Source organism: Polypterus senegalus, chromosome 1 (genome assembly GCF_016835505.1).
Source record: "Polypterus senegalus isolate Bchr_013 chromosome 1, ASM1683550v1, whole genome shotgun sequence".
NCBI classification, from domain to species: Eukaryota; Metazoa; Chordata; class Cladistia; order Polypteriformes; family Polypteridae; genus Polypterus; species Polypterus senegalus.
In genome coordinates this window covers 132210453-132236661 of record NC_053154.1, presented here as the reverse complement: position 1 = coordinate 132236661, position 26209 = coordinate 132210453, and the positions used below count along the sequence as shown (strand labels likewise).

General features: G+C 36.7%; 1 protein-coding gene across 17 annotated transcripts in view; it reads left to right on the top strand.

Moving 5' to 3' along the window:
• Positions 1 to 26209, top strand: part of dlg1a (discs large MAGUK scaffold protein 1a) — a 562325-nt gene that overhangs the window by 207594 nt on the left and 328522 nt on the right. For 15 of the 17 annotated variants that reach the window (XM_039758348.1, XM_039758430.1, XM_039758380.1 and 12 more), the window contains one exon: positions 6891 to 7055. In XM_039758348.1, coding sequence (XP_039614282.1) covers positions 6891 to 7055 — 165 coding nt within the window. Of the gene's footprint in view, positions 1 to 6890; positions 7056 to 23117; positions 23946 to 26209 lie in introns of those variants that run through there. The other 2 variants (XM_039758468.1, XM_039758459.1) reach the window with 1 other exon arrangement.

Below are 26209 nucleotides of genomic sequence, written 5' to 3'. Positions count from 1 at the left end.
ATGATTGTAAAGAGTTTATGATTGTAAATGTTGTGTATGAGAAATGCTAATTTTTAGGATGTAAGGATCTCTTTGTAAACGACGTTTGCAGTTCTGCCCTTGGGCTATAAAATGACCAAGCTGTCTGCTCAGCTTACTCTTGAGCATACAATGTACAGTTAGCCATGTGAGAAGCAAACTTGCATCAAGTCAAAGCCAACCTTTTTTTAGAGTCTGGCCCTGTGACTTATTTATTGTCATAGCGAAGCAGACCCTTACTGGAAAATGGAGGCGTTTTAATTGGAATGGTAGGTCAGAGGGTATGAGAGGGATGCGAGGAATAAATACAGTCTCATCTGAGCCAGTTCCAGTGAAGACAGTTGCCTCAATGAGGTTCTTGTGCAGAGATTTGATCTGAAGCCTGGTGCTGTTACAAAGTTTTGGTGGTTGATAACTTTGTGTCCAAGTTGTCAGAGTTGAAACATTCATAAACATCAAAGTGTCCACTACTGAAATTGCTACCCGTGAATCTAAGATGTTTAACAGGCATTCCTAGTTTATTTAAAGGTGTAAAGTATTTCCCCACTTCTATACACTTGAAAGTGACAACAAAATAATTCCGTGGGAGCTTGGAATAAGTAAGAGTAATGGAAGAGGCAGGCACAATCTCTGGGCATGGAAACCACTGGGTATGGTTTAGTGAAATTGTGTTCGACGGTGATCACTGGAATAGACATGTTATTTGGGGTAAACTTGCACCCAATTAGAAAGAAAGTACGAAGGAAGGCGAGAAGTGGTGAAGCAGGAAATGAAAAGCAGAAGTCAGCACCAGGAAGATGTACGTGAGCAAGTAAGGAAGCCCATCAATGACAGGCTTGAAGCGGTGTATTAAAAGAAAAGGTAACAGTCAAGAGGAGGGAGATGTGAGGAAGCAAGGAAACCCAACAATGTCAGCCTAGAAGTGGTGGAGTAAACGAAAAGGAGTCACCAGCAGGAAGACGTGAAGCAAGGCCACCAATAACAGGCTTGAAGTGGTGGAGTAAAGAAGGGAGCAGTGAGCTCGACGAACAGCTGAGGAAAGTAAGGAAGCGAGTGAGGAGGCACATGAGCGCGGGATATCGTTAATGTATATAGGCAGGGAGCCAAACCATGTGGTAGGTGCGCAGACAGTGGCCGTGTGGAAAAAGGAAGGGGGACCAAGGCGCCCCTTGTGCATCTCTACCGTGAAATAAATGGTCTGATAACGGAAATAAGGATTGAAACCGCCAAAAGGAGTGGTCAATGGTCCTTACACCATCATGTTGAGAACCGCCAAAAAGAAGACGTTATTTTTGAAAGTTCGTTACGGGGCATGGCGCTCGTTATTTTCAAAAGTTCGTTACGGGCACGGTGTGAAATGAAACATAATTAATGTTTGTAAGTACAGTGTAAAGGATGAGGATGGGAAATTTGGGCTTCCTATATCTTTGGAAGTTGCAGAAATAGTGAGGAGGGGTTTCCCCTATCTAGGTTTGCAGTTTAGGGGGTACACCCATCCCCCTTGGGTGTTGCAATAGGACATAAAACATACCTAAGTTTTGTAAGTACACTGAAAGGAATGAACATGTGAAATTTCAGCTTCCCACCTATATGGAATGTGGGAGAATTAGTGATGAGTCATTGAGGGCTTTGCCTTTTATATGTATAGACTAGCAAAATACCCGCGCTTCGCAGCGGAGAAGTAGTGTGTTAAAGAAGCAATGAAAAAGAAAAGGAAACATTTTGAAAATAACGTAACATGATTGTCATTGTAATTGTTTTGTCACTGTTGTGAGTGATGAGTGTTGTTGTAATATATATATATATATTTACACACACATACATAAACATATATATATATATATACATATCTATACATATACACATATATATATATACATATATATCTACATATATACACATACATATACACACACATAAATACATACACACATACATACATACACACACAAATACATATATATATATACATACATACACACACAAATACATATATATATACATACATACACACACACATATATAAACATATATATATACATATACATACATATCTACATATATACACACACAGCTATTTCAGTATCAGTGCAATACGCTGCTTGTTAAAACGGATAACTCCGCTCTTACGTGCAAGTCTGCGTGGATATTATGAACTATCGTATTTGTTCAAGTTCTATTTAAATTTTAAATAGAAGGAATTTTTATTTAGTCAACAGAAATATCTTTGGTAGGAATGGTAAAAACAGACAGGAATATTATTCGTGAATAAATCAACTCAAACCTTAAACAACTTATAATATTTTGCTCTCCATAAAAATTTATCCTGTCTAAATTATACAAGTTAGAAATAAAGTAAACGTTAAAAGAACAAACATTCAAATTTCTTTACTCTTATGTAATTTTATATAAAAAATAAACTTAGATTTTAAATATCCCAAAAGATTTTGCTCTCCATAAAAATAGATCCTGTCAAAATTATACAAATTCAAATATGAACATGCTGCATAACAAAACCTGGAAATATAAATAAAATGTGTTCCTTTCAGCAATAACAAATCAAATCATTCAGTTGTCTTTGCTCATATGTCATTTTAGAGCTGGACGCCTGGCATCTTTTTTTGGCCACAAGTTCGTTTATGTTTGGTGTGAGGTTCTGTGTTGTGGAGATTCTCAGGATGGATTGCAGGTGCTCATCAGTGAGGCGACTCCTGTGTTCTGTTTTGTTAGTCTTTATCACTGAGAAGAGCTTCTCACACAGATATGTGCTACCAAACATGCACAAGGTTTGAGCCGCATGTAGACGGACTTTTTTTGTTCTTCAAGTCACCAAAGCGCCGTGCAAACTCAGTGCGCCAGTTTATCAGCAAAGTGCGATTTGGGAACACCGTAGTGACGACTTGGTTTAACATTACTTGGCAACAGGGAAAGTGAGGCAAGGTGCACTGGTGCATTTGTGTCTCCCATAAAAGCAGCTTCACTTGAAATCACTTTGTGATTGTGCACGGGTTAAAACGTCCGCTGAAGTGTCAGATTCTTATTTAATTATGCTGCTTTCTGTATCTTCTGCATTGCATTCAGGTTAACCTGATGTTTTGTCTCATAGTGCCGTCTTAGATTAAATTCTGTAATTACAGCCACATTAGCTCCACAAATGAGACACACGGGTTTAGTAAACATATACTCAGCCTCCCATCGGTTTTTAAAGGCTCTATTTTCAGAATCAACTTTTCTCTTCAGCATCGTGTGAGCTAGCTTCGCAATAACTTGATTAACTCGGTAAGTGTTGGCAAGGCAGCTGAAGCGCTGCATTATGGGATCTGTAGTTTATTGTGTTACCAGCGCTTCATATACCCGGGCTTTAATAACAATAATACAGTATATATTATTGAGGCCCTTGAGTTTGACACATATGGACTAAATAGAACTTGAAAAGATATATTTTTTCAAATGTGATCGCGCAATTCAGATAGAGTTGACGCCAAGACTACAGCCTGCATGCCTCAATAAGTCATCCTTCCCTCGCTCTTACTTTTTACCGCTCATCTAATGAATACACTGAGTATGGCTTTACCAAAACAATCATTGATGGCTAATAAAGTATCCATTATTTGAGTATGTAGATCTGTATATATATATATATATATATATATATATATATATACCCGCGTATCGCAGCGGAGAAGTAGTGTGTTAAAAAGCTATGAAAAGAAAAGGGAACATTTTAAAAATAACGTAACATGACTGTCAATATACAGTATTTGTTTTGTGAGTGTTACTGAGTGTTGCTGTCATCAAGGATTTGATTATCATTATTTCTTTCAATCAGGTTCGTATTTGTAGGATGTGTTGTGTTCAAGTTACATTCCGTGTTTGTCAATTGTTGTAAAGATGACAGGTTTCATTCATCGATTCATTTCTTACTGCATCAATAAACAGCTCGTCTTCTTTATCTGAGACCTGACACACTGCATGCACGTTTTTTACACTGTCTTCCTTTAGCGGACATTGACTTTTCCAACGTGTGCTTTGTTTTGGATTTATGAATATGCTTGTATGTATGAGACGCTTCATATTTTTGCTGCCTTTTCAATTGTGTAATTCGGTTTTGTTCAGCGCTCTTTGGAACTGTTGCTTTTATCTGTGCACTCGCCAGTTCACGTGAGCCGCCGGTGTACATGCATTGAAGTTTCCCAGCTGTGCTGGTGCCATCTCGTGCTATGTCCATGGCTGTATTTAATGTTACCTTAGTCCTGGCACTTAAAACTTTCTCTCGCAGTTTCGCTGAGTTTGTTCCAAACACCACCCTGACCATCTCATCTTCCTCTGCATAAGCACAGTCCTTAACCCGTGAATATTTAGTGGGGTTTGCTATTGGATTGCCGCGACGGACGGCCTTATATGGGCAGGCACTAAATTACAAACGCCAGCGGCAGCCTGTCTATGAACTTAATTTAAAGTGTAGGTTTACATCGTGCTTTGTTTCCGAAGTAGCAGAAGTCATGAATATGGTTGTATACAGTGGTGTGAAAAACTATTTGCCCCCTTCCTGATTTCTTATTCTTTTGCATGTTTGTCACACAAAATGTTTCTGATCATCAAACACATTTAACCATTAGTCAAATATAACACAAGTAAACACAAAACGCAGTTTTAAATGATGGTTTTATTATTTAGGGAGAAAAAATCCAAACCTACATGGCCCTGTGTGAAAAAGTAATTGCCCCCTTGTTAAAAAAATAACCTAACTGTGGTGTATCACACCTGAGTTCAATTTCCGTAGCCACCCCAGGCCTGATTACTGCCACACCTGTTTCAATCAAGAAATCACTTAAATAGGAGCTGCCTGACACAGAGAAGTAGACCAAAAGCACCTCAAAAGCTAGACATCATGCCAAGATCCAAAGAAATTCAGGAACAAATGAGAACAGAAGTAATTGAAATCTATCAGTCTGGTAAAGGTTATAAAGCCATTTCTAAAGCTTTGGGACTCCAGCGAACCACAGTGAGAGCCATTATCCACAAATGGCAAAAACATGGAACAGTGGTGAACCTTCCCAAGAGTGGCTGGCCGACCAAAATTACCCCAAGAGTGCAGAGACGACTCATCCGAGAGGTCACAAAAGACTCCAGGACAACGTCTAAAGAACTGCAGGCCTCACTTGCCTCAATTAAGGTCAGTGTTCACGACTCCACCATAAGAAAGAGACTGGGCAAAAACGGCCTGCATGGTAGATTTCCAAGACGCAAACCACTGTTAAGCAAAAAGAACATTAGGGCTCGTCTCAATTTTGCTAAGAAACTTCTCAATGATTGCCAAGACTTTTGGGAAAATACCTTGTGGACTGATGAGACAAAAGTTGAACTTTTTGGAAGGCAAATGTCCTGTTACATCTGGCGTAAAAGGAACACAGCATTTCAGAAAAAGAACATCATACCAACAGTAAAATATGGTGGTGGTAGTGTGATGGTCTGGGGTTGTTTTGCTGCTTCAGGACCTGGAAGGCTTGCTGTGATAGATGGAACCATGAATTCTACTGTCTACCAAAAAATCCTGAAGGAGAATGTCCAGCCATCTGTTCATCAACTCAAGCTGAAGCGATCTTGGGTGCTGCAACAGGACAATGACCCAAAACACACCAGCAAATCCACCTCTGAATGGCTGAAGAAAAACAAAATGAAGACTTTGGAGTGGCCTAGTCAAAGTCCTGACCTGAATCCAATTGAGATGCTATGGCATGACCTTAAAAAGGCGGTTAATGCTAGAAAACCCTCAAATAAAGCTGAATTACAACAATTCTGCAAAGATGAGTTGGCCAAAATTCCTCCAGAGCGCTGTAAAAGACTCATTGCAAGTTATTGCAAACGCTTGATTGCTGCTAAGGGTGGCCCAACCAGTTATTAGGTTCAGGGGGCAATTACTTTTTCACACAGGGCCATGTAGGTTTGGATTTTTTTTTCTCCCTAATTAATAAAAACCATCATTTAAACACTGCATTTTGTGTTTACTTGTGTTATATTTGACTAATGGTTAAATGTGTTTGATGATCAGAAACATTTTGTGTGACAAACATGCAAAAGAATAAGAAATCAGGAAGGGGGCAAATAGTTTTTCATACCACTGTATGTCACTCGCTCGCTTCTTATTGTTTCGCTGCCTTCTCAATTATATAATGCATGTTTTCTTCAGCGCTTTTTTTAGGTCTTCCTGGTTTTCTATGTACTGCGTGATTACGTGGGAGGCGTGATGATGTCACACGAAACTCCGCCCCGGCGTTGAAGCTCATCTCCATTACAGTAAATGGAGAAAAACTGCTTCCAGTTATGACCATTACGCGTAGAATTTCGATATAAAACCTGCCCAACTTTTGTAAGGAAGCTGTAAGGAATGAACCTGCCAAATTTCAGCCTTCCACCCACACGGGAAGTTGGAGAATTAGTGATGAGTGAGTGAGTGAGTGAGGGCTTTGCCTTTTATTAGTATAGATAATGGCATTGGAAAGTGAAGCATTTGCCCATTCATATATCCTTCATAGCAACTGCATGGGTTTTACATAGTCATGTGTGCATGCTAAGGCTTCACTTTTAATTGTGATTTTAAGTGGACAAGGTTAAAAAAGCATGTGTGCCAGTGGCTAAAGTGTACCATGTCTGGGTCCTCTACTTGAAGTCCAGCTGGATTTAGCTAATGTGAATTATTATGCTCCTAGTTGCAGTATGCATTTATATTTATAGGGGATGCTTTTACTGTGCACATTTTGTGGAAGAAAAATTAGTGTTGTGGCTTCTTATGCAATTTGTTCACCAGATTATTCGCATTTTATCTGAAAGTTTCTTTTGCGCACTCAAGTTTCCTGTGTTATTTATTACAGAAATACCGCTACCAAGATGAAGACACGTCACCAAAGGAACACAACTCCCCTCAACTCACCCATGAAGCGAAGGGGCCAGAGCTGGTCCATGTCTCTGAAAAGAACCTTTCACAGATAGAGAATGTGCATGGTTTGGTTTCACATTCACACATTTCCCCAATGAAGGTAAGAAATGCAAGGAATGTGCTATAATATATGCATTTTTAATATATTATTTTGGTCATTTAGTGGTTAATAACTAATCTAGCATGTTTTTGGCTTGTTTCTGATAAGCTGAACATGATCGTTGATTGCTTGGTGACGGCAGATATTTTATTTTAAGATAATTTCACACTGGCACTGTAACCAGAGTTGTAACTAACTCCTTTTCCAGTCCAGGTACGAGACCGGTATTTGTTCAGTTTTGTATCAAATTTAATGTGAAAAGGTCAGTACTTATAGAAGTTATAGAAAGACGCTATTCAAATTTATAAAAATGCAAGATCACAGTTTACAATTACAAATTATGTTTTCAACATGTACAGTATTTTACTTAAGGTGTTAGATCCTTGTAATTCCAGTAATCGATCAATTAGAAATGTAAAAAAAAAAAAAAATCAGTATTGGATTGGCACTCTAGCAACTGTAAAAACCTCAAACTACTCTATTCAAGTTTGGTGCTGAGGGTCCTAATTTGGGATCCTAAGGTAGTTCACCCATGTGGTGGATACGGCAACGTGCTGTATCAGTGCTCCCAAACTCTCTGTCTCTTCAGCTGTATTAATTTTGTGCATCAAGTCAAATTATGTTTGTCACATACAATTATATGCACTTTATAGTGCAAATTGTAATGAAAATCATTTAAGTACAAGAAGTAAATAGATATTAAAAATCCACGCATTAAAAATTCCGGTTTGAGTAAGAGACCTGCTGCTGCCAATCACAGGGCTTGTAGGTGGCAATAAGATCTTCAGAAATTATCTTTTGTTCTTCAGGGTTTCATGTAAAGACATTTCTGCTCGAGTAGAGCAGGTCTGGCTTGTTGTGTCCACAAATGAAACATGCTAATTTATGTTTGTTTGTTTCAATGTCTCCCTAGTTAAATCCACCAGCATTCTAGGAGAACGCTTCATTAATTAGAATGTTAGTACAACGTGAATAACGTCTGTTCCAGAGTTAATTAAACATTTATCAGAATGATGCAACTTACTTACCTAGGCAATAACATGTATTAATTCAGTCAGTATTTTAAATAGTAAATAACATATTTTAGCTATAATTGTAATGCGTTTGCTTTTAACCATCACTCATTTGCTTATTCTTGCGTTGTCCGCTCTTGTCTAATCCTATGAGATGAATCCCATCCAGCTTTAAAATTGCATCTGAAGTAAGAAGTTCTTCACAATAAGCAAATGCCACAGCACCTGAATTTGACATGAGATTTTAAAGTTCATCCAGCTTACTTAAAAGTGATTGAATATTTTACCTTTATGGAGACGGACAAGTTCAGAGTTCTTTCCACATTACTTTTTATCCATCTGTCAATAGTCTTATCTGTAAGGCCCTTGCATCCCTTTCCACAGCCACACTTGATTCCAAAGTGTTTGCAGGCCATTTTGGAGAGAAAATCCTACCAGTGAGCCCTGGGCTTTCCTAAAGTCTCCTCCCAGCTCAATATGCCCAGAAATCCTCCGCAGGGAGGTGATCAGGAAGCACCTGAACCACTTCAATTGGTTCCTGTCGATGTGGAGGTTGAGCGGCTCTACTTTGAGCCTCTCCTGGATTCTACTCTTCAACAAAAAATCAAATTAATAATATATTGAACAATTATTATAAAGGTAAAGTTGAATAAATTGCACTCTTAAGCTGCTGAACAAAAGGTAAAGTACCATTATAAAGGTAAAGTTGAATAAATTGGACTCTTAAGTTGCTGAATAAAAGGTAAAGCACCACTTCTGGTTAACAGAAGTAGCCCAAAAGTTGATAGAAATCTACGTTTTGTACCTGATACTTGTATGAAAAATTTGGTTGACCTAAGTGAAAGCCTTCTCAACTTAACATGTTTGCTACACACACAGAGACAGACATAATTCCAAAAATGGTATTTTCGGACTCAGGGAGGGCTAAAACGTTGAGATTAATAAAAATCTCGAAATGGAATCTTTGAATGAGTACAATACTTTCCCTATACTTTGTATACAAGAAAGTAAAAATGGAGGCCACCTCCCTGGTCTGCCACTTAAGGGGCACTGCTCGAGACAACCACGCAACACTGAAAAGGTATGTCAGCCATGACAGCCTACAATGTCCAGAGCCTTTAGCATATTTGGACTATCTTATCCATCTCTAGGCCTTGCAAGTGTGTACTGTAGTTGCTTAACTATCTCAGTGACCCATCTCAGGGAAATTTGTATTAATTCCCCATCAGCTTCTGGCTCTGCTTCCTCCACAGAGGATTTGTTGGTCAGGTTTAGAAATTCCTCAGTGTTTTCTTTCCACTGACAGACTAAATTCTCAGTCTGGGTCAGCATTTTTCCACATTTGCTAAGAACAGCCAGGGGGATGACCTTCCTTTCCCTTCTAAGCTGCACAACGGTCTAGCCGAACCTCTTTGAGCTTGATTGGTTGCTTTCCATGATCTCTCTGAAAAATCCCTCCCACACTTCAGTTTTTGCTTCCCTGACTGCCCATTCCTTTTGGCCTGCCAGAGCCCTCTGTTGCTTCTGGAGTCTTCTGTGCTGACTATACACAGAAGGCTTCCTTCTTCAGCTTGATGGCATCCTTCATCTTTGTTGTTCAACATTGGGTCCTTGGGTTCCCACGTCAAGAGACTCCTTCAGGCTGCAGCTCTTGGCAGCTGATTCCACAATGGAGGCTTTGAACAAGGTTCATTAGAACTTTGTCTCCAGCCTTCTCCTGGGACACAGGAAAAGCTGTTTCAAGGTGGGAGTTGAAAGTCTTCTGTACAGGGGCATCCCTCAGACATTTCCAGTCCACCTTCACTACTCTTTGGGCTAGCCAGGACCCAACCATCCACCAACCCATCTGACCCAGTTGGCCACCCGAGTGTACAGAACATATGGCCACAAATCTGATGATGCGGTTATAAAATTGATCATTGATCTTTCACCTAAGGTGCTCCTCTTCACAATATATGAGATTCCACATCCCAAGAATCAGTTTATGTATCTGGGTTCCAGTCTGCCAAGACCTCTCTGCCAGGTCACATCACACTCTGCCCCAATTTCTCCTGCAGGTGGCAGGCCCAAAGGAAGGCAATCTCAGCAACATGTCTTTAATTTTAAAAAAAGCTCATTTAAAGTTGGTAGTAACAAGCTAGTGACCAAATTAATAATAAATAAATAAACTGATCAATAATTTTAAATAAAAAAGTTTGTCCCAAAATGAAAGAAGGAGAGGTGAGAGAGAACTCATGTAAAAGACAGCTGCCATCACAGCCGCCAGAAGCATTCAACTCCACGTGTACAAATTGCTTTTCATGTTAGTTTTGTCATTTGATATTGGAAACTGACTCCAGTGTGATTTATCCGTCTTCCAATCAGAATAAGTACTTTAACAGTACATCCCCAGCTGATAAAATGGTTAGTGTCATTTTTGGTTGAAGCATTACTATCATGCAGGCTTCTACATGCTCTCCTGCATGTTTCTGTATAGCTGATTTTAAATAATCAGCATCACACTTCAAATCATTCACTGTTCTTCTTTCTACTCCGTAAATTGAAGCAATACTTGAAGCACTTTCGCTGTTTTGTAAATGTTTAATAATTTTGTTTTTTTCTGACAATTTCAATACCATATACATATAGGACCAATCTCTGCTAAAATTTACACATATCACGCATTTGTATACCGGACATACATATACACACAGATTTTGAGCTTTAAATATTTAATGAAGTAGATGAAGACACGTTAAGTTTAAACTTGCATGTAGTAGCACTTAGAATGTTTAACCTATGTTCTACATTAGAATATTTACTTATTTTTATATGAGTACTTGAAACCTAATTTTTCTGTAAATTGACAATCTTGAAACTAAACAGACAGCAAACCAAAAGATACTTGTTTTTCAAGGTAAACCCCTCTCCTGCTTTTCACATCTCACACCTTGCCTTGTGACCCTTAAATGTACAGTAGATGTAACTTTAAAAGTCACTTGATTTCTGCATATTGATGCTTCCACCTTTCATCTAAAATGACAGGTATACACTTTTAATTTAAAATAGTCATAATTAAGAAGTAAAAGTCCATCCATATGGATAGATAAAAACTAAGGATTTTGAAATGGAATAATAGTATTCAGGGTTATTACTCTTTCTATTGATACAGTGATTTTTAGGGCAAATGATTGCTTTCACAGTTCTTATTTTTTGAACGACTAGGGGGCTCTGTCTCCTGCTCGCTTCGTTCACCAACCCGTGTGGGTCCTATGCACTAGATATTTCCCGGATCCGTTGCTTGCGATGAATCGTGCTATGCTTTTGGATTAACACGAAAAGTAACTCTGTCTTTGATATCTTTTGAAACTACTATCACTGACAATTTGTCACATGTTGGTTTATTATATATGTGAGCGTGATCTTTCAGATTCATATAGAAATCCAAGAAAACTTCTTTGTCCGTGTTTTTCAGATAAATCGCGTGTAAAGTGTGATACTTCTGAACATATGGATTTGTATCCATTATTGGCTGTAGTATTTCTAATACGTTTGATCGTTTAACTCATTCTATTCTTTTTATGTTGCCTTGCTTCTCTGTGATCATAAATATAAACCTGACAAAAGTGTGGTTTCTTTGAAATTAAACTTGTAGTAGATTTAATTTTTGCGGGACGACAGATTCTCATAGCGTGTGGTCCCGAATCTTGTAAATCTATGTTTTGAGCATTGAATGATGCGAATGTGAACAGATTATTGTAGATTTGTATATTTTGCCAGTAGTGTTTTTGGATTTCACTTTCACCAAATAACAAATCTTTTTGTCATATCACCTATGTCAATATATTTGATCTCTTTTCGCTCTTTCATTTTTTCACCGAGTAATAATTTCCATTTGTTAGCGCTAATGTGATCTTTACTATCAGTTTTTTGAGACTTTCTCTAACCTGCTCTGCATGTGTATCGCTTCAACATTTCTGAACCTCTTACGGCGTTTTACTTTGTCTTCTACTCTTTCTCTTTACTTCTTCTACAGTTTGTCTTTTATTTCCGCCCCTGCTTGGACCTGTTAGGTTTTCAATTCAGCTCTTAGCACAAAGTCTTATCTCGTGGGACTTGAAATTATCTCTCTGAAAATGTCTCGTCTTTCTCTGAAAAAGTCTATTATAAGATTTTTTTATATAATAGAGAGATGTGTGTGTTTGTGCAAGTACAGGAAAACCCACATAGGAACAAGAGAACATGGAAATTTCATACAGACAATAACCATGCTTGGGATTTCTGTGCTACAGCGCTTGCCAATGTGCTTTTCGATTTTTGTAATCCCTGCTGTGTAACTGGTTTACTGATATGTAGAAAGAAAATAAAATGTTTTGATCATCCTTTATACAGTGCTCTTTATACTACTTCTTTTTTAATACTCTAAGGAATATACTTCCCAAAGAGCCACTTGTAATACATAGTAGCTACTTAATTAAACAATTTCATATGGATTTACTGTGAGGTAGTATTAAGTCAGCACATTTTTCACAATAACGGCAAGTGCTATATTTAATATGTATTCATAGAAATGGATTAAAAAAATCATACAGTAACTTTTTATATTTATGACGAGTTTTACTGCTGTCTACTGTTATGGTTTTATCTGTTAATGTGTCCTAAATGTATCTGTATAATTACCTTTTTATTGTCCACTGTTAAATTGTGGCAAAGTGCAACATAACAGTTTGCAATAAAAAAGTCTAAACATAGTACAACTTAATTTCTACAATTGGAAAAAAGATTGTTGCTGAATCTTGACCTTAATTTTAAACCCTGCGTTGTCTGGTTGCAGCTCAAATGCTCCTCATGCAATTTTGAGCATTCCCTGCACCACATGGTGGTTTTTTAAACGAGTGCTGTCACATTCGCACATCTGAATCTGTTCCTCAGAGAGTCACAGTCAAGGTGGCAGAAGTAATGGTCCTTACTGATAACACTGCAGTTGTGACCCACTGGCCTGGCTACTTTGAGCAACTGTTTAAAGCTGATCCTCCAGCTAGGACGTTGGATATCTCTGGGTCCACGGTTCTTGAGGCTGATCCTCCAATTAGCAGTGAACCACCCAATCTCACTGAGATTGTACAGGTTGGGAACCAGCTGAGGGTAGGGAAGGCTGCAGGGATCTCTGGTATCCAGGGCAAACTTCTCCAGGCTGGTGGTAAGACTGGCCACCTGGCATTGCAAGCAATCTTTGCTTCCATTTGGGAGACTGGTGTCATCTCAACTGACTGGAAAACGGGATTTGTCGTCCCTATCTGGGAAGGGAAGGATGATCGCCTGGATTTTGGCAACTACAGGGGGATGACACTGCTCTTGATCTTAGGTAACGTCCTTGCTAGGGTTGTCCTCAATAGGATTCACTATCATTTGCTTACCTACCAATGACTGCAGCAGTCTGGTTTTACGTCTAAGAAATCTACCATCGACCTCATCCTGGCACTGATGATTCTCATGGAGTGTAAACGTGAATATTGGCAGAGTTTCTTTGTAGCCTTTGTCGATTTTCATAAAGTGTTCAATTGCAGGATTTCCTCAAGGTTGCTGGATATAATAGCTGGCCTGTACACTGATTCTGTGAGTGCTGTGCAGTGTGAATGCAGAACCGCTGTGTTATGGGCACCCATAAATTAATTTTTTTAATTAAGTTAAAGTGCATAGATTCATTAAAGTGAAATTTCTAACCAGCTTAACTATGGAAAGAAATTGACATACAAAAAACTTCATTGAAGTAAGTAGGATAGATGATGCCTGCTTTCACTTTTGGTTTATACTACTGAACAGTAGTTTATCTTTAAAATCCAAACAAAAGACAAATTCAGTGTTTGCGGATTTATATTTACCAGTGAAGTATTTTGTTTTATTTGCCTTACAAATGTTTCAGTTATTGCATGTCTTACTAATAGGGTGATGTGCCTTCTCCTTCGAAATATTGAAACACTAAATAAATTTTATTTTGGTATTAACAAATGGAGCAACGCCATGGCAATTGTGTAGACAAGCCAAATTGGCACTTCACTTGACTTTTGTCTCGATGTTTACTTGCTGTAACTGTTGCTTGCACTGGCAGTCCTCCCAAATCCCACAGTTGTATATGCGTAACTCTTGATGCATGAGAGGTTCCTTTTGTTGAACTGCGACATGACACTTTTTGTTAACTGTGTATTAATTGTACTGCTACTTGACTTGTATGGTGTCTGATTATTATTTTTCAATTTTGTTTTTGTAGGACTTTCTTCATCATGTTTTTTCTTTTTGACACCTTAGTGTATTTTCCTTAAATATTTGTGCTGCAATGTATATGATTTGTGTTAGTGATGGGAGGTATACCAGTTTATACCGAAAACTGTTTTTTATTTTTGTTGCGATATGGATTTTTCTTATACCGCAACACCGGTTTAAATAGCCTAAACAACATTCGGAATGTGGCGCAGAAGGAAACTGTTTAAGTCGGGACCTTTTTCACTGCTACACCGCTAAACACACATGCAATGGAGTACATGCGCTAGTGGAGGTATTGAGCGGTGAAAATGGACAGAGAACATTCCGAAACTGAAACTGTAGCAGACGATAAAGTTGAGCATGATGACACAGAAGAACTTTTGCCGACAAAAGGAGCCATGTCTGTTGTCTGGAGATACTTTGGTTTTAAAAAGTCAGATGTGGACCAAACAACTATTTACTGCAAATGCGGTCGAGCTGGCGGCAACATGAGCAATTTGCTGTGCCACCTTAGCCGCAAACATGCTTTGGAGTATCATGAATGTATGGAACTAAGATTGGCACCCTCCACGTCCTCAGGTAAAACTGAAAAAGCTAGAGGACACTTGTAGACAACTTTGCTAGATATACTGCCTATGACAAATAAAGCAAGCGGTGGATCGAGATAACCAACGCCATTACAATTCATATAGCTAACATGTCAGTGGACAGAAATTGTTAACATTAACAGAAAATGTAGTTGGTTTACAAAACATATTTACTATTCATTCCTTTTCTAAGACATTTTCAATGCAATACAACATTTAACAAGCATCTCTAGATATTTTACTAAGTCTAAATGCCTCTTTGGTTGGTTGAAAATATGTTGTAAAAATTCTAGTTTAAGTTGTTTGCAAAATTTGTTCAATAAAAGGTTCTATATTTTGACTGCAGCTCTAATGCAATGTGATTCCTTCTCTTCATTAGTGCCACCACCTTGAAAACTATCACTTTATGGGGCCATGCAAACCTGTATTAATACTTGTGTGCACATTAAAATGTTTTTTTGTACAATGTATAATTCTCATGACAGTGGTGTATAGGTTATTCTTAACCACATTTTCCACTGCAGTTACTGCAGTAGACTGGCTAACATCCAGTCATGCATGGGAAAAAAATACCATTAAATACCATGAAACCAGTATAGTTTTTTGTGTATTAATATTTTTTGTCAGTTGGACGTTGTTTTTTCAGTACACTGTAGCCATTTTTCCTGCTAGACAGATACTGCCATTAGTAACGTGTGCTTAAAGAATACTCAAACCAAATAAAATTTTTTTTTTTTTTTTTAAATATTGCTTAACCCATATAATTTCTAGTTGTGGCTAGTAAAAAATTGTATTCCAATTTTTTTTATGAAGAAATTGAATATTGAGTATTCAATCTTGGTGCGGAGTCGATAGATGGCCAGTGTTGGACAGTACCAAGCGATGTGGCAAACGTTCGTGGAAAATAGGAAAAAATGCATGTGTAACTCGTTTTGCATAATCCACATGTCTGATATTCATTTGTATGGTCAGAATGTGTACATTTTTTTGCTAAAATATTAGCAGTTACTTCCTGAAGCCCCACAGTGAATGTAAACAGGGAAGACATCACTCCATTGTGCTGTGAGTATTTCAGTTTTTAACTAGCCCTAACACATTACTGTACAAGTACTATGTTGTTCTATACCTAATTATTCTTTTTATGCCTTAAGAATTCGCTGTTACTTTCAACTATTCAACTCTGCAACTTCAGTTGTTTACTTACAGACTTGCCAGTTTCTGTAACTATGTTCTGCAGCTACTTTCTGTCCTGTGCCACACAGAGTCTTGACACTTGTTTGAAATACATATAACTACCTTTGCTCATGTACAGGACAAAAAAGCCCTTCTAATGGGGGGGAAAAGCATTAAAATTCCCTTGCTGCTCCTTAGCAGAAACCAAAAAACAAAGTTTAGGAGAAAAGTGTGTATTTTAATTAACTAACTTGCACAGCAGTAAGTAAAATTAGACAGTACATATGTAGTTTCACACCATGCAATATATCTAAAGATTAATTTGTTTACTTTTTGTAATCTGGAAATTGAACAATGGCTGTTCAGCTTCTTCTAGGAAAATGTTTAAATGTATTGTGGTAAACACAAATTTTGAAGTAATTTGCTTTTCTGCTTGTCTGTCTTATTTGATTGCTGATCCATCCAAAATATAAGTAAATATGTTTTGCTCATAACAATTATTGGGCATTTTTGAATCAAACTTATATACCACAAACTATCCATCCAACCATTTTCTAAACCCACTTACCCAGAGCAAGGGTCATTGGGAAGTGGGGCCTATCTAGCAAGCATTTGGCACAAGGCAGATTTTAATCCCAGGATAAGGCACCAGCCTATCACAGACTATAAATTAGAAAATTGTTTAAAAATTAAAAAGGAAACACTCCACTTTTTTCTTTGAATGGCATTTAAGAAATCATTTTAATATGTGTATTTACTTAAGAAGCTCACCTTACTAAAATTACTTTATCATATTAAAATATATGTGGTTATTTTTCAGTCAAAGGGAAAGTAGCTACCAAGGAAAAGATTTCTAAAATAAAGCTATGTTGCACCCCCTTGTGGTGTGTGGTTGGCTATCTTTAATTGTAAAAATCAAATCTAAAAAATTTCTAAAAGTTTGCTGTGCATATTTGCTTGTTATTAGTAAGAACAGAGAAGAAAATGAAACTAATAACATTAAGTCTAGACAAGACATTGATTTCTTTTATTTTAAATGAAGATACTAATATTTTCTTTCCTGCTGTGTAACTGAAGCAAATTACGTATTCTAAAATGAGCATGGCATTTATGTAATGGTGTTGGTTGTTTCTTTTGTAGAGTTTGCCTTCGATGTGTGTTCAGTTGCTTTTTTCTGTTAATAGTGTGTGGTCTTTTGCTTTCTTGCCTGGCATCATACCTCATACATTTTAGATCATTACAGTTATACATTTATATTGTTTAATATTTGCATTTTGTGCATCAGCTTGTATAAACATCTCAAAACACACAGGGTGCTAAGAAATACAGATGATTTACATGCAGTCAATTTTTCTAATCACTGAAACCTATGTCGTTACTGTAATGGTGTTTTGTATTTTCTTATCCGAAAAACAACTTGCCTTTTTATTTTTTATTGAATTTCTTGAATCCATTTTGTGATGCAAATAGCAATATCTGCTGTGTTACATAGGCAAACAATGTTTTACAGTACTGGACTTGAGTCCACAAGCTGCCAGTTAAATTATTGCTTCTGACTTATTGTGTGACCGTTACCAAGTCATTTAACTTGCTTGTACTCCAAACTTTGTTCTTTGTTTTGATAAAGCAAAAAAGGCATTTTCTAAAAGAAATATATGAATATATTGTAAAATAGTAATCTATGTCATAAACCACCCATCAATAAATTAAGGTAATTTTTTTTTGTTCTTTATTTTGCCTTATACAATTTCTTGTATTAGGAATTTGTTAGTCTTTGCATACCCCTTGGGGTCAGACCTCAGGGTCAGCCATTGTACAGCGCCCCTGGAGCAATTGCAGGTTAAGGGCCTTGCTCAAGGGCCCAGCAGAATAGGATTTCTTTTGGCAGTGGCGGGGATTTGAACCGGCAACCTTCTGGATACCAGCACAGATCCTTAGCCTCAAAGCCACCACTTGTTAGTACTTTTAGATATTCCTATGTAAATGTAAATTATCACATATATCATGTAAATAATATACATTAAAGAAAGCTTAGTTGCTCTTTAATTTTCATTTATTAGTTTCAGAACAGCTCAAAACTAAGACAAATTCATTTATTGCTAAATTTTATTCATTATTTATTCATTTTCAGATACGGTGTCATAAAGTAAATATGCAGACACAGTAAAATTAAAATGAATGAGTGTAATAGCAATTAATACTTACAGTAATGCTTTTAAAGTCACATACTATACCAATTAATGTACCAGCGTGCAAAGTTGGAGTTTTCCTCAGTGGTTTAGTTCTTGAGCTATGTGAAATTTGATGAAAAAATGATGCCGGAAAAAATTGAAACCCCTGTCCCCTTGAAAAACTGGCTCTATATTGGAAAGTATTGATCTTACATCAAAAAATATCTACGGGGTATATCTCCTGACTAACATGGGTACACCTGGTAATGTTTCCAGAATTACATTTTGAGTCCAGAATGCATGGACCATTAGTTGATTCACATGGAATGACACAGAAGTGATCTGGTACTATATTTGTCCTTAATTTATTGAAGTTGAAAATCTATGGAATGACTTGAGTGCAGTCCATCACTCATTCACATACTATATGTTGGCTTAAACCACTCCAGAAATCCAAATGATGGATGTTATTCATGCAAACATTTTTCTTGTTTATTGGAAACACGGTACTCTTTTTTCCAAACAGTTTTTCTGTATATATCAATTTTCTGAAAATTGTGGACATTTGTTTTCAGTTGTCAATTATAAGTTCCCTTAAAATTTGATTTATTTGAATTCAGGCTGTGTGGGTAAAAAAAATGATTATCTGGATTTTCTTCTGCCACTTTATTCATAAAATTATTTGTATATTTTCCATGTTTCTGTCCTGAGGTGTTTTGTTGTTTGGTGGGTTTGGTAGCACACTCAGTACATGCTCCCAACCTTGTGAAAACTGCATTCTTTGGTTACCTATCATTCAAACTTTGAACATTGTTGTTTATAACTTTTTTCATCAGCAGTATAAGATGGCCATATACATGAGATACACACTTTGGATTGGAGCACCTTACTATAATAGCTAACTACCTTTTGTCTGTCTCTAATAAAGTTTTGCATTGTTTCTTGTCTATTCATCTGAGTATTTTTCTGTTTTATTTTTGTAGCATTATTGTATCTACTTTGAAAAAGCCATTATGCATGTAAGCATAATACATCAAAAACTTGAATTCTGCATCATAAGTAATACTGTAATTAGATATGGATAATAATTTTACAAATATTATAGATAATCATTTTGAAAATTCCTTTATATGCCTAAGGCATACAAGACTGAAAAGTTAGGCAAGTAGAATTGGGAAAATAAACAAACAGTATTTAGATGTATGATTGCAAGCAAGCAACCTCAGCAATGAGTGCACATGTGTGTATTTCAGAAAAAAAATATAGATGAATTAACTTTAGATTACCAAGAAAATGTAAGCTATATTAAATCCTTCAAAATGGATTTACCTTAATTTCATTTGTAGCTTTTTCTGTGAAAAAATGCTTTGTTTTCTGTAAAGATCTCAGGCTATTACTTTCAGTATATAAACAGGCAAGCTGATAAAACACCACTTTCACACTAATGCTTGGAACCAGAACAGGCCTGATGCTTGTAGATTTCATTTACTTAATGGTACTTTTTACAGCTGCTATTTTGAGGTAGTTTTTTCTTCTCTCTGTCCAATTTTACACTGTTAATATTAACAACTCAGACAGTAAGTAAGTCAATAAAAGTTTGACTACATTTTGCTGAACAATAAGCTATCGTACAAACAACTCTTAATAACTAAAAGAGAATATAACAGTGTGGAGAACTTTAAATATAAGGATTTCACATGTATAACAACTTAGGCTGAAACCAATCTAAAAATATTTGACTGTAGTGTTATCATAGCATTGTTAAGAATTTGTGAAACTGACACAAGAACCATGTAAATAACAGGAATTAGCCTAGCCAATTTAAATGTCTTGGTAGGCTTTGATGAACATTTCAAAATAATGTAAAAAACACCCCTTATTTATTTATTTACTTATTAAGTAAACCATACAGATAGAAAAATTTAATTCTCCAAGTTCTATACGAGTAATTTGTTTCTTTGTTGAGCCTGACGTGATCAACAAAGTTTTTTTTAATATTTTATTTTATTTTACAGTATATATCTATACTAATAAAAGGCTTACTTACAAAAGTTAAGCAGGTTTTATTTTGAAATTCTACACGTAACGGTCATAACTGTCGACAACGTCTGCCATGTTGAACTTTCTTATTTATGGCCCCATCTTCACGAAATTTGGTAGGCGGCTTCCCTGCGCTAACCGAAACCAATGTACGTACTTATTTCGATGGTATGACACCAATATGTGTGTGTGTGTATGTATGTACAGTATGTATATGTATGTATGTGTGTGTGTATGTATATATATATGTATATGTATATATATATATATATATATATATATATATATATATAGTCACAAAACTAGACAAAGACAGATAAAGGTTTGGGGCAGCCACCCATATAATTTGGTATCCTGGCTGCAAAAGTCGTTTTTTAAAAGCAATTTGCACTGAAGTGCATACAATGGAGTCCTAAACCATACTGCGGGAGAAGGGAAAAGGGTAGGCTTTTAAAGGGGAAGACAGGAAGTGAGGTCATAAGGATCAGGCACGTGTTCATTATTCATTGGATCAGGCCCGGATGTGATATCAGGGGGGCCGGAGCTGGTAAGGTCTGTTTCCATTGGTTCGGTCCCAGAAGTGATGTCAAGAATGCCAGGTGGAGCCTCCCGGGTTTGGTCTACAGGGAAGTGAGAGAGTTAGTGCACTCTGCCACATCCCGGTATGCCTCAGAACTGCCTTCACACGAGCCCTTTAGCTGCCTCCCGTGCGTGCGTGCGTGCGTGCGTGCGTGCGTGACAATATACAGAGAGAGAGAGAGAGATAGATATACAGTGGTGTGAAAAACTATTTGCCCCCTTCCTGATTTCTTATTCTTTTGCTTGTTTGTCACACAAAATGTTTCTGATCATCAAACACATTTAACCATTAGTCAAATATAACACAAGTAAACACAAAATGCAGTTTTTAAATGATGGTTTTTATTATTTATGGAGGAAAAAAAAATCAAAACCTACATGGCCCTGTGTGAAAAAGTAACTGCCCCCTGAACCTAATAACTGGTTGGGCCACCCTTAGCAGCAATAACTGCAATCAAGCATTTGCGATAACTTGCAATGAGTCTTTTACAGCGCTCTGGAGGAATTTTGGCCCACTCATCTTTGCAGAATTGTTGTAATTCAGCTTTATTTGAGGATTTTCTAGCATGAACCGCCTTTTTAAGGTCATGCCATAGCATCTCAATTGGATTCAGGTCAGGACTTTGACTAGGCTACTCCAAAGTCTTCATTTTGTTTTTCTTCAGCCATTCAGAGGTGGATTTGCTGGTGTGTTTTGGGTCATTGTCCTGTTGCAGCACCCAAGATCGCTTCAGCTTGAGTTGACGAACAGATGGCCGGACATTCTCCTTCAGGATTTTTTGGTAGACAGTAGAATTCATGGTTCCATTTATCACAGCAAGCCTTCCAGGTCCTGAAGCAGCAAAACAACTCCAGACCATCACACTACCACCACCATATTTTACTGTTGGTATGATGTTCTTTTTCTGAAATGCTGTGTTCCTTTTACGCCAGATGTAATGGGACATTTGCCTTCCAAAAAGTTCAACTTTTGTCTCATAAGTCCACAAGGTATTTCCCCAAAAGTCTTGGCAATCATTGAGATGTTTCTTAGCAAAATTGAGACGAGCCCTAATGTTCTTTTTGCTTAACAGTGGTTTGCGTCTTGGAAATCTGCCATGCAGGCTGTTTTGCCCAGTCTCTTTCTTATGGTGGAGTCGTGAACACTGACCTTAATTGAGGCAAGTGAGGCCTGCAGTTCTTTAGACGTTGTCCTGGGGTCTTTTGTGACCTCTCGGATGAGTTGTCTCTGCACTCTTGGGGTAATTTTGGTCGGCCGGCCACTCCTGGGAAGGTTCACCACTGTTCCATGTTTTTGCCATTTGTGGATAATGGCTCTCACTGTGGTTCGCTGGAGTCCCAAAGCTTTAGAAATGGCTTTATAACCTTTACCAGACTGATAGATCTCAATTACTTCTGTTCTCATTTGTTCCTGAGTTTCTTTGGATCTTGGCATGATGTCTAGCTTTTGAGGTGCTTTTGGTCTACTCTGTGTCAGGCAGCTCCTATTTAAGTGATTTCTTGATTGAAACAGGTGTGGCAGTAATCAGGCCTGGGGGTGGCTACGGAAATTGAACTCAGGTGTGATATACAACAGTTAGGTTATTTTGTAACAAGGGGGCAATTGCTTTTTCACACAGGACCATGTAGGTTTGGATTTTTTTTCTCCCTAAATAATAAAAACTATCATTTAAAAACTGCATTTTGTGTTTACTTGTGTTATATTTGACTAATGGTTAAATGTGTTTGATGATCAGAAACATTTTGTGTGACAAACATGCAAAAGGATAAGAAATCAGGAAGGGGGCAAATAGTTTTTCACACCACTCTATATAGATATTAGAGATATATATATATATATATATATATATATATATAGATATAGATATATATACTGTATATATAATGTGTGTGTGTGTGTATATATATATATATATATATATATATATATATATATATATACACACACAGTATATATGACCACAACACTCATAACAGTAACAAAACAATTACATTGACGATCATGTTACGTTATTTTCAAGATGTTTCCTTTTCTTTTTCATTACTTCTTTAACACACTACTTCTCCGCTGCAAAGCACGGATATTTTGCTAGTATCTTATATTTTTAACATATTAGAGCAGTTTTACATATGGAAAATGAAAGCTGCCCAGTTACCGAGATCTGAACACTAAAGTATTTTTTCAACTTTTTAAAGAAAATCTTTTTGTGTGCATGTTTGTGCAATAAAAATACAGACCTGAAGAAGATGTCAAAGCATCTTTCATATTCTACATACTGTATAACTGAAAACCTCTAATTGACCTGCATACTTTGCAAGGTATGTGTTTGTGTTCTACATTTCTATGCAAACTGTCAAAACTATTGAACATTTTTGTTGGAGGCCATTATACCAGCAGTATTGCTCTGTATCAGCAAATTGATTCATAATACATTTTTTCTGGTACTGTTTTTGAATTTCTGTCTTCGTCTTCGTTTCAAACACGTAATGTTTCTGAAACCAGAATTTCTCACCTTCAGTGAAATTTTTGCAAAATGCAAAGTTTTGTTAAATGAAACTGCAAACACCACACACAGATTATCAGGAATTTTCATTTAGCATACAGTTTCTATTATATTAATATTAATTCATCAGCCCCTCTGTGTTTTAAGATTTGTTTGTGAAACCCATGGCCCATTTGGTGCTTGGTAATCATTGTGTTTAAGGTTTAGTGATATTCCTATGTATTAAGACATGAAATTAGCCTTGTAAATATTTGTGTTCTTATTTAAAAAGCTTCTGTAAAAAGCCAAATTTCTCCCTGGGGGCAAGTAAAGTTCTCTCTTTTTCTCTCTCTCTCTCTCTCCTCTCCGTCTATATCTCTGTCTCTCTAAAAAACGTTTCATGTGATGATTAAGCATGCATTTCTGTTTGTACTATTTCATCACTTCCTTGTGCAGCAGTTTCTTATTCAAACAGGAACAGTAACTTGCCCCTTTGTAGGTTGAGTCCCTGGAATGCATCTTTGATGGCCCTGAAGCGTTAGAAAGTGATGAGCCACTCTTCTCAACAATGACTTGGTCACAAAATACTTCCACTGCTTTTCAGGTAATATATTGTGCTGCTGGTTACTGTGACTTTTGAGATGTTCAACATGCAATCTCCACATTTATTGAAAGGTAATCAGGTATAGTTTCTCTTTGTCAGCTTTAAACACAAAATGTTTATCTCCCAAAAATCCATGACAACCTTAGTTAAGGTAAACAGTTAACAGTTTACTGCACAATTAATTACATTAGTCTTTGGTTTTGCCTACTTTGAAAGCTTGAAGAGCAGAAATTACTTAATCACCTTTCCACACTTTGATGATAGAGACTGAATCAGCGAGCAGTAGGATTTTGTTTTTTGTTTAAAAGACGTTGGAATCACAGTTTGTAACATGACATCCTCTAACTAGCTTAACCTAAATCATATCTAAATAAGTGAAAACTGCTTATTTTGTGAAGTTAGTTTTTGTAACCCTAGAGTGCAGAATTGAGGCATTTTATTGTGAAAAGCTTCATGGATCTTTTAAAAGCTTTATGTATTATTATACAAAACAGCATATTTTACCCTGTTTTTCAATTTGCGTCATATGTTTACTCAGTCTGTCTCTATCTCCACAAACTGTGCCGTTTAACATTTGCTTTGTTGGGTGATGTTTGAGGAGGTCATTTTCAGCAACCATCAATTTTAAAGTATTCTCCCATTCCCCTTTTTCTTCATGTATTTGAATGTATAGTTTCAGAAAGGCTCAATTAAGATTTCTTTTTTGTTTCAGTGTTTAATTTTATTGTAGTCTCTTGTTTAGTAGTTAATAATTGAAGAAATTGAAACTACGGGTTTACATCGGCATGAGAAAGGCTGAGCAAATACAGTACATATTATTGGTCTCCTTATTCTCCTTTTCTGCATGATATTGACAAGTAAACTCAAAGCCTAAAAGAATATTAAGGCCTGAATAACTGGATTATTTATTATGCATGAATTGCACATTCTTTATGCGTTTATTCACATTTTATGATTCACATTTAAGAGCTTTTCTGTATGTTACTGTTAAAGTGTACATTAAGAGATGCTTAGTTAATTATTAATAGTGACCTCAAGGAGGTGCTACAGCACTGATGGAATGGAACAGGCATTTTAAGATACACTTATTTGTAGTCAACATTAGATTAGAAAAGTAATTAATGCCTTAATTTAGCATATTTAAAAAGTTTATTTAAAAGGTTAATTTGGATTTATTTTATTTTTGTTGTGTGCTTGTTATTAAATGCTTTAGCACTCTCATCATATTCCTCCTGAAAACATTAGATTTAGATTTCTAAATCAGTAGAATAAAATTTTTAGAAATGAAATGTTTGTGGAAATACCTCAAGCAGTTTGTTTTGGTCAGTTATTTTATTTTTTCTGTAATTGCTCTTCTTGCTAAATGCCATTTAAAATTTTAGTACATGATCATTATAACAGTGTTTTCTGAAGTATTAGGGCAGATTATATCAAATACTAATTGCATATTCTTAGATTCTTAGCAAATCAATCAGTTATGATGGTAGACTGCTAGCTTTAATTGTTCATTTTAAATATGGCATTAAAATCAGTACATTCCTGTTGTAATGCCTATATTGTGAAATGGTGACTTGCTGGCAAAAAGGTTCCTAGTGGTAAGGGCAAAACAAGTTTCAACACCAGACATATTTCAGTCCTGGACAAAAACTCTGGAAAAGATAGAGAACCATCAACACTAGCAGGCGGTAAGTTTACCCTCCATTTATGCTTGTTTTCCTGGAAGCCTGAATCATAACTGCAGAAAAGAATGAGATGCAGCCTAAGATGGAACTTGCAGCGCTCCTACTAGGACTGCAAATGAAGGATGATAAGAAAAAAAAAAAAAGGTTTGGTACTCGTTTAAAAAAAAAAAAAATTATTTAAATCTAAAGAGAGTAGCTAAGAGGCCACAAGTATCAATGGCAGCAGTGATTTCCTGGTTGTAAGTGCAATGACTAAATTGTTTTTTGAGAGGAAATACCCAGCTTTCTTATGGACACATGTAGCTTCTTCTAGCCTCCTGTCTAGTGTTGGACCAGTACTAAAATTTGGACTTTTGTCATCAATACCAGTTTTTGGTCCACAGTACTAAAACCGTCCTGAAGCAAATAATGAATTACTCTTCAAAACCCCATCCTCCCCGATACCAGTCGTACTATCGTAATTTTTACCAGGTGGTTCAATACACAAACACATGTTGCACTTGTTACACCACTAAATCTCACACCTAGCTACCAGCTGCGGTTCATCTTTGAATTCAACATTGCGCTTTAGTTTGCTGTCCC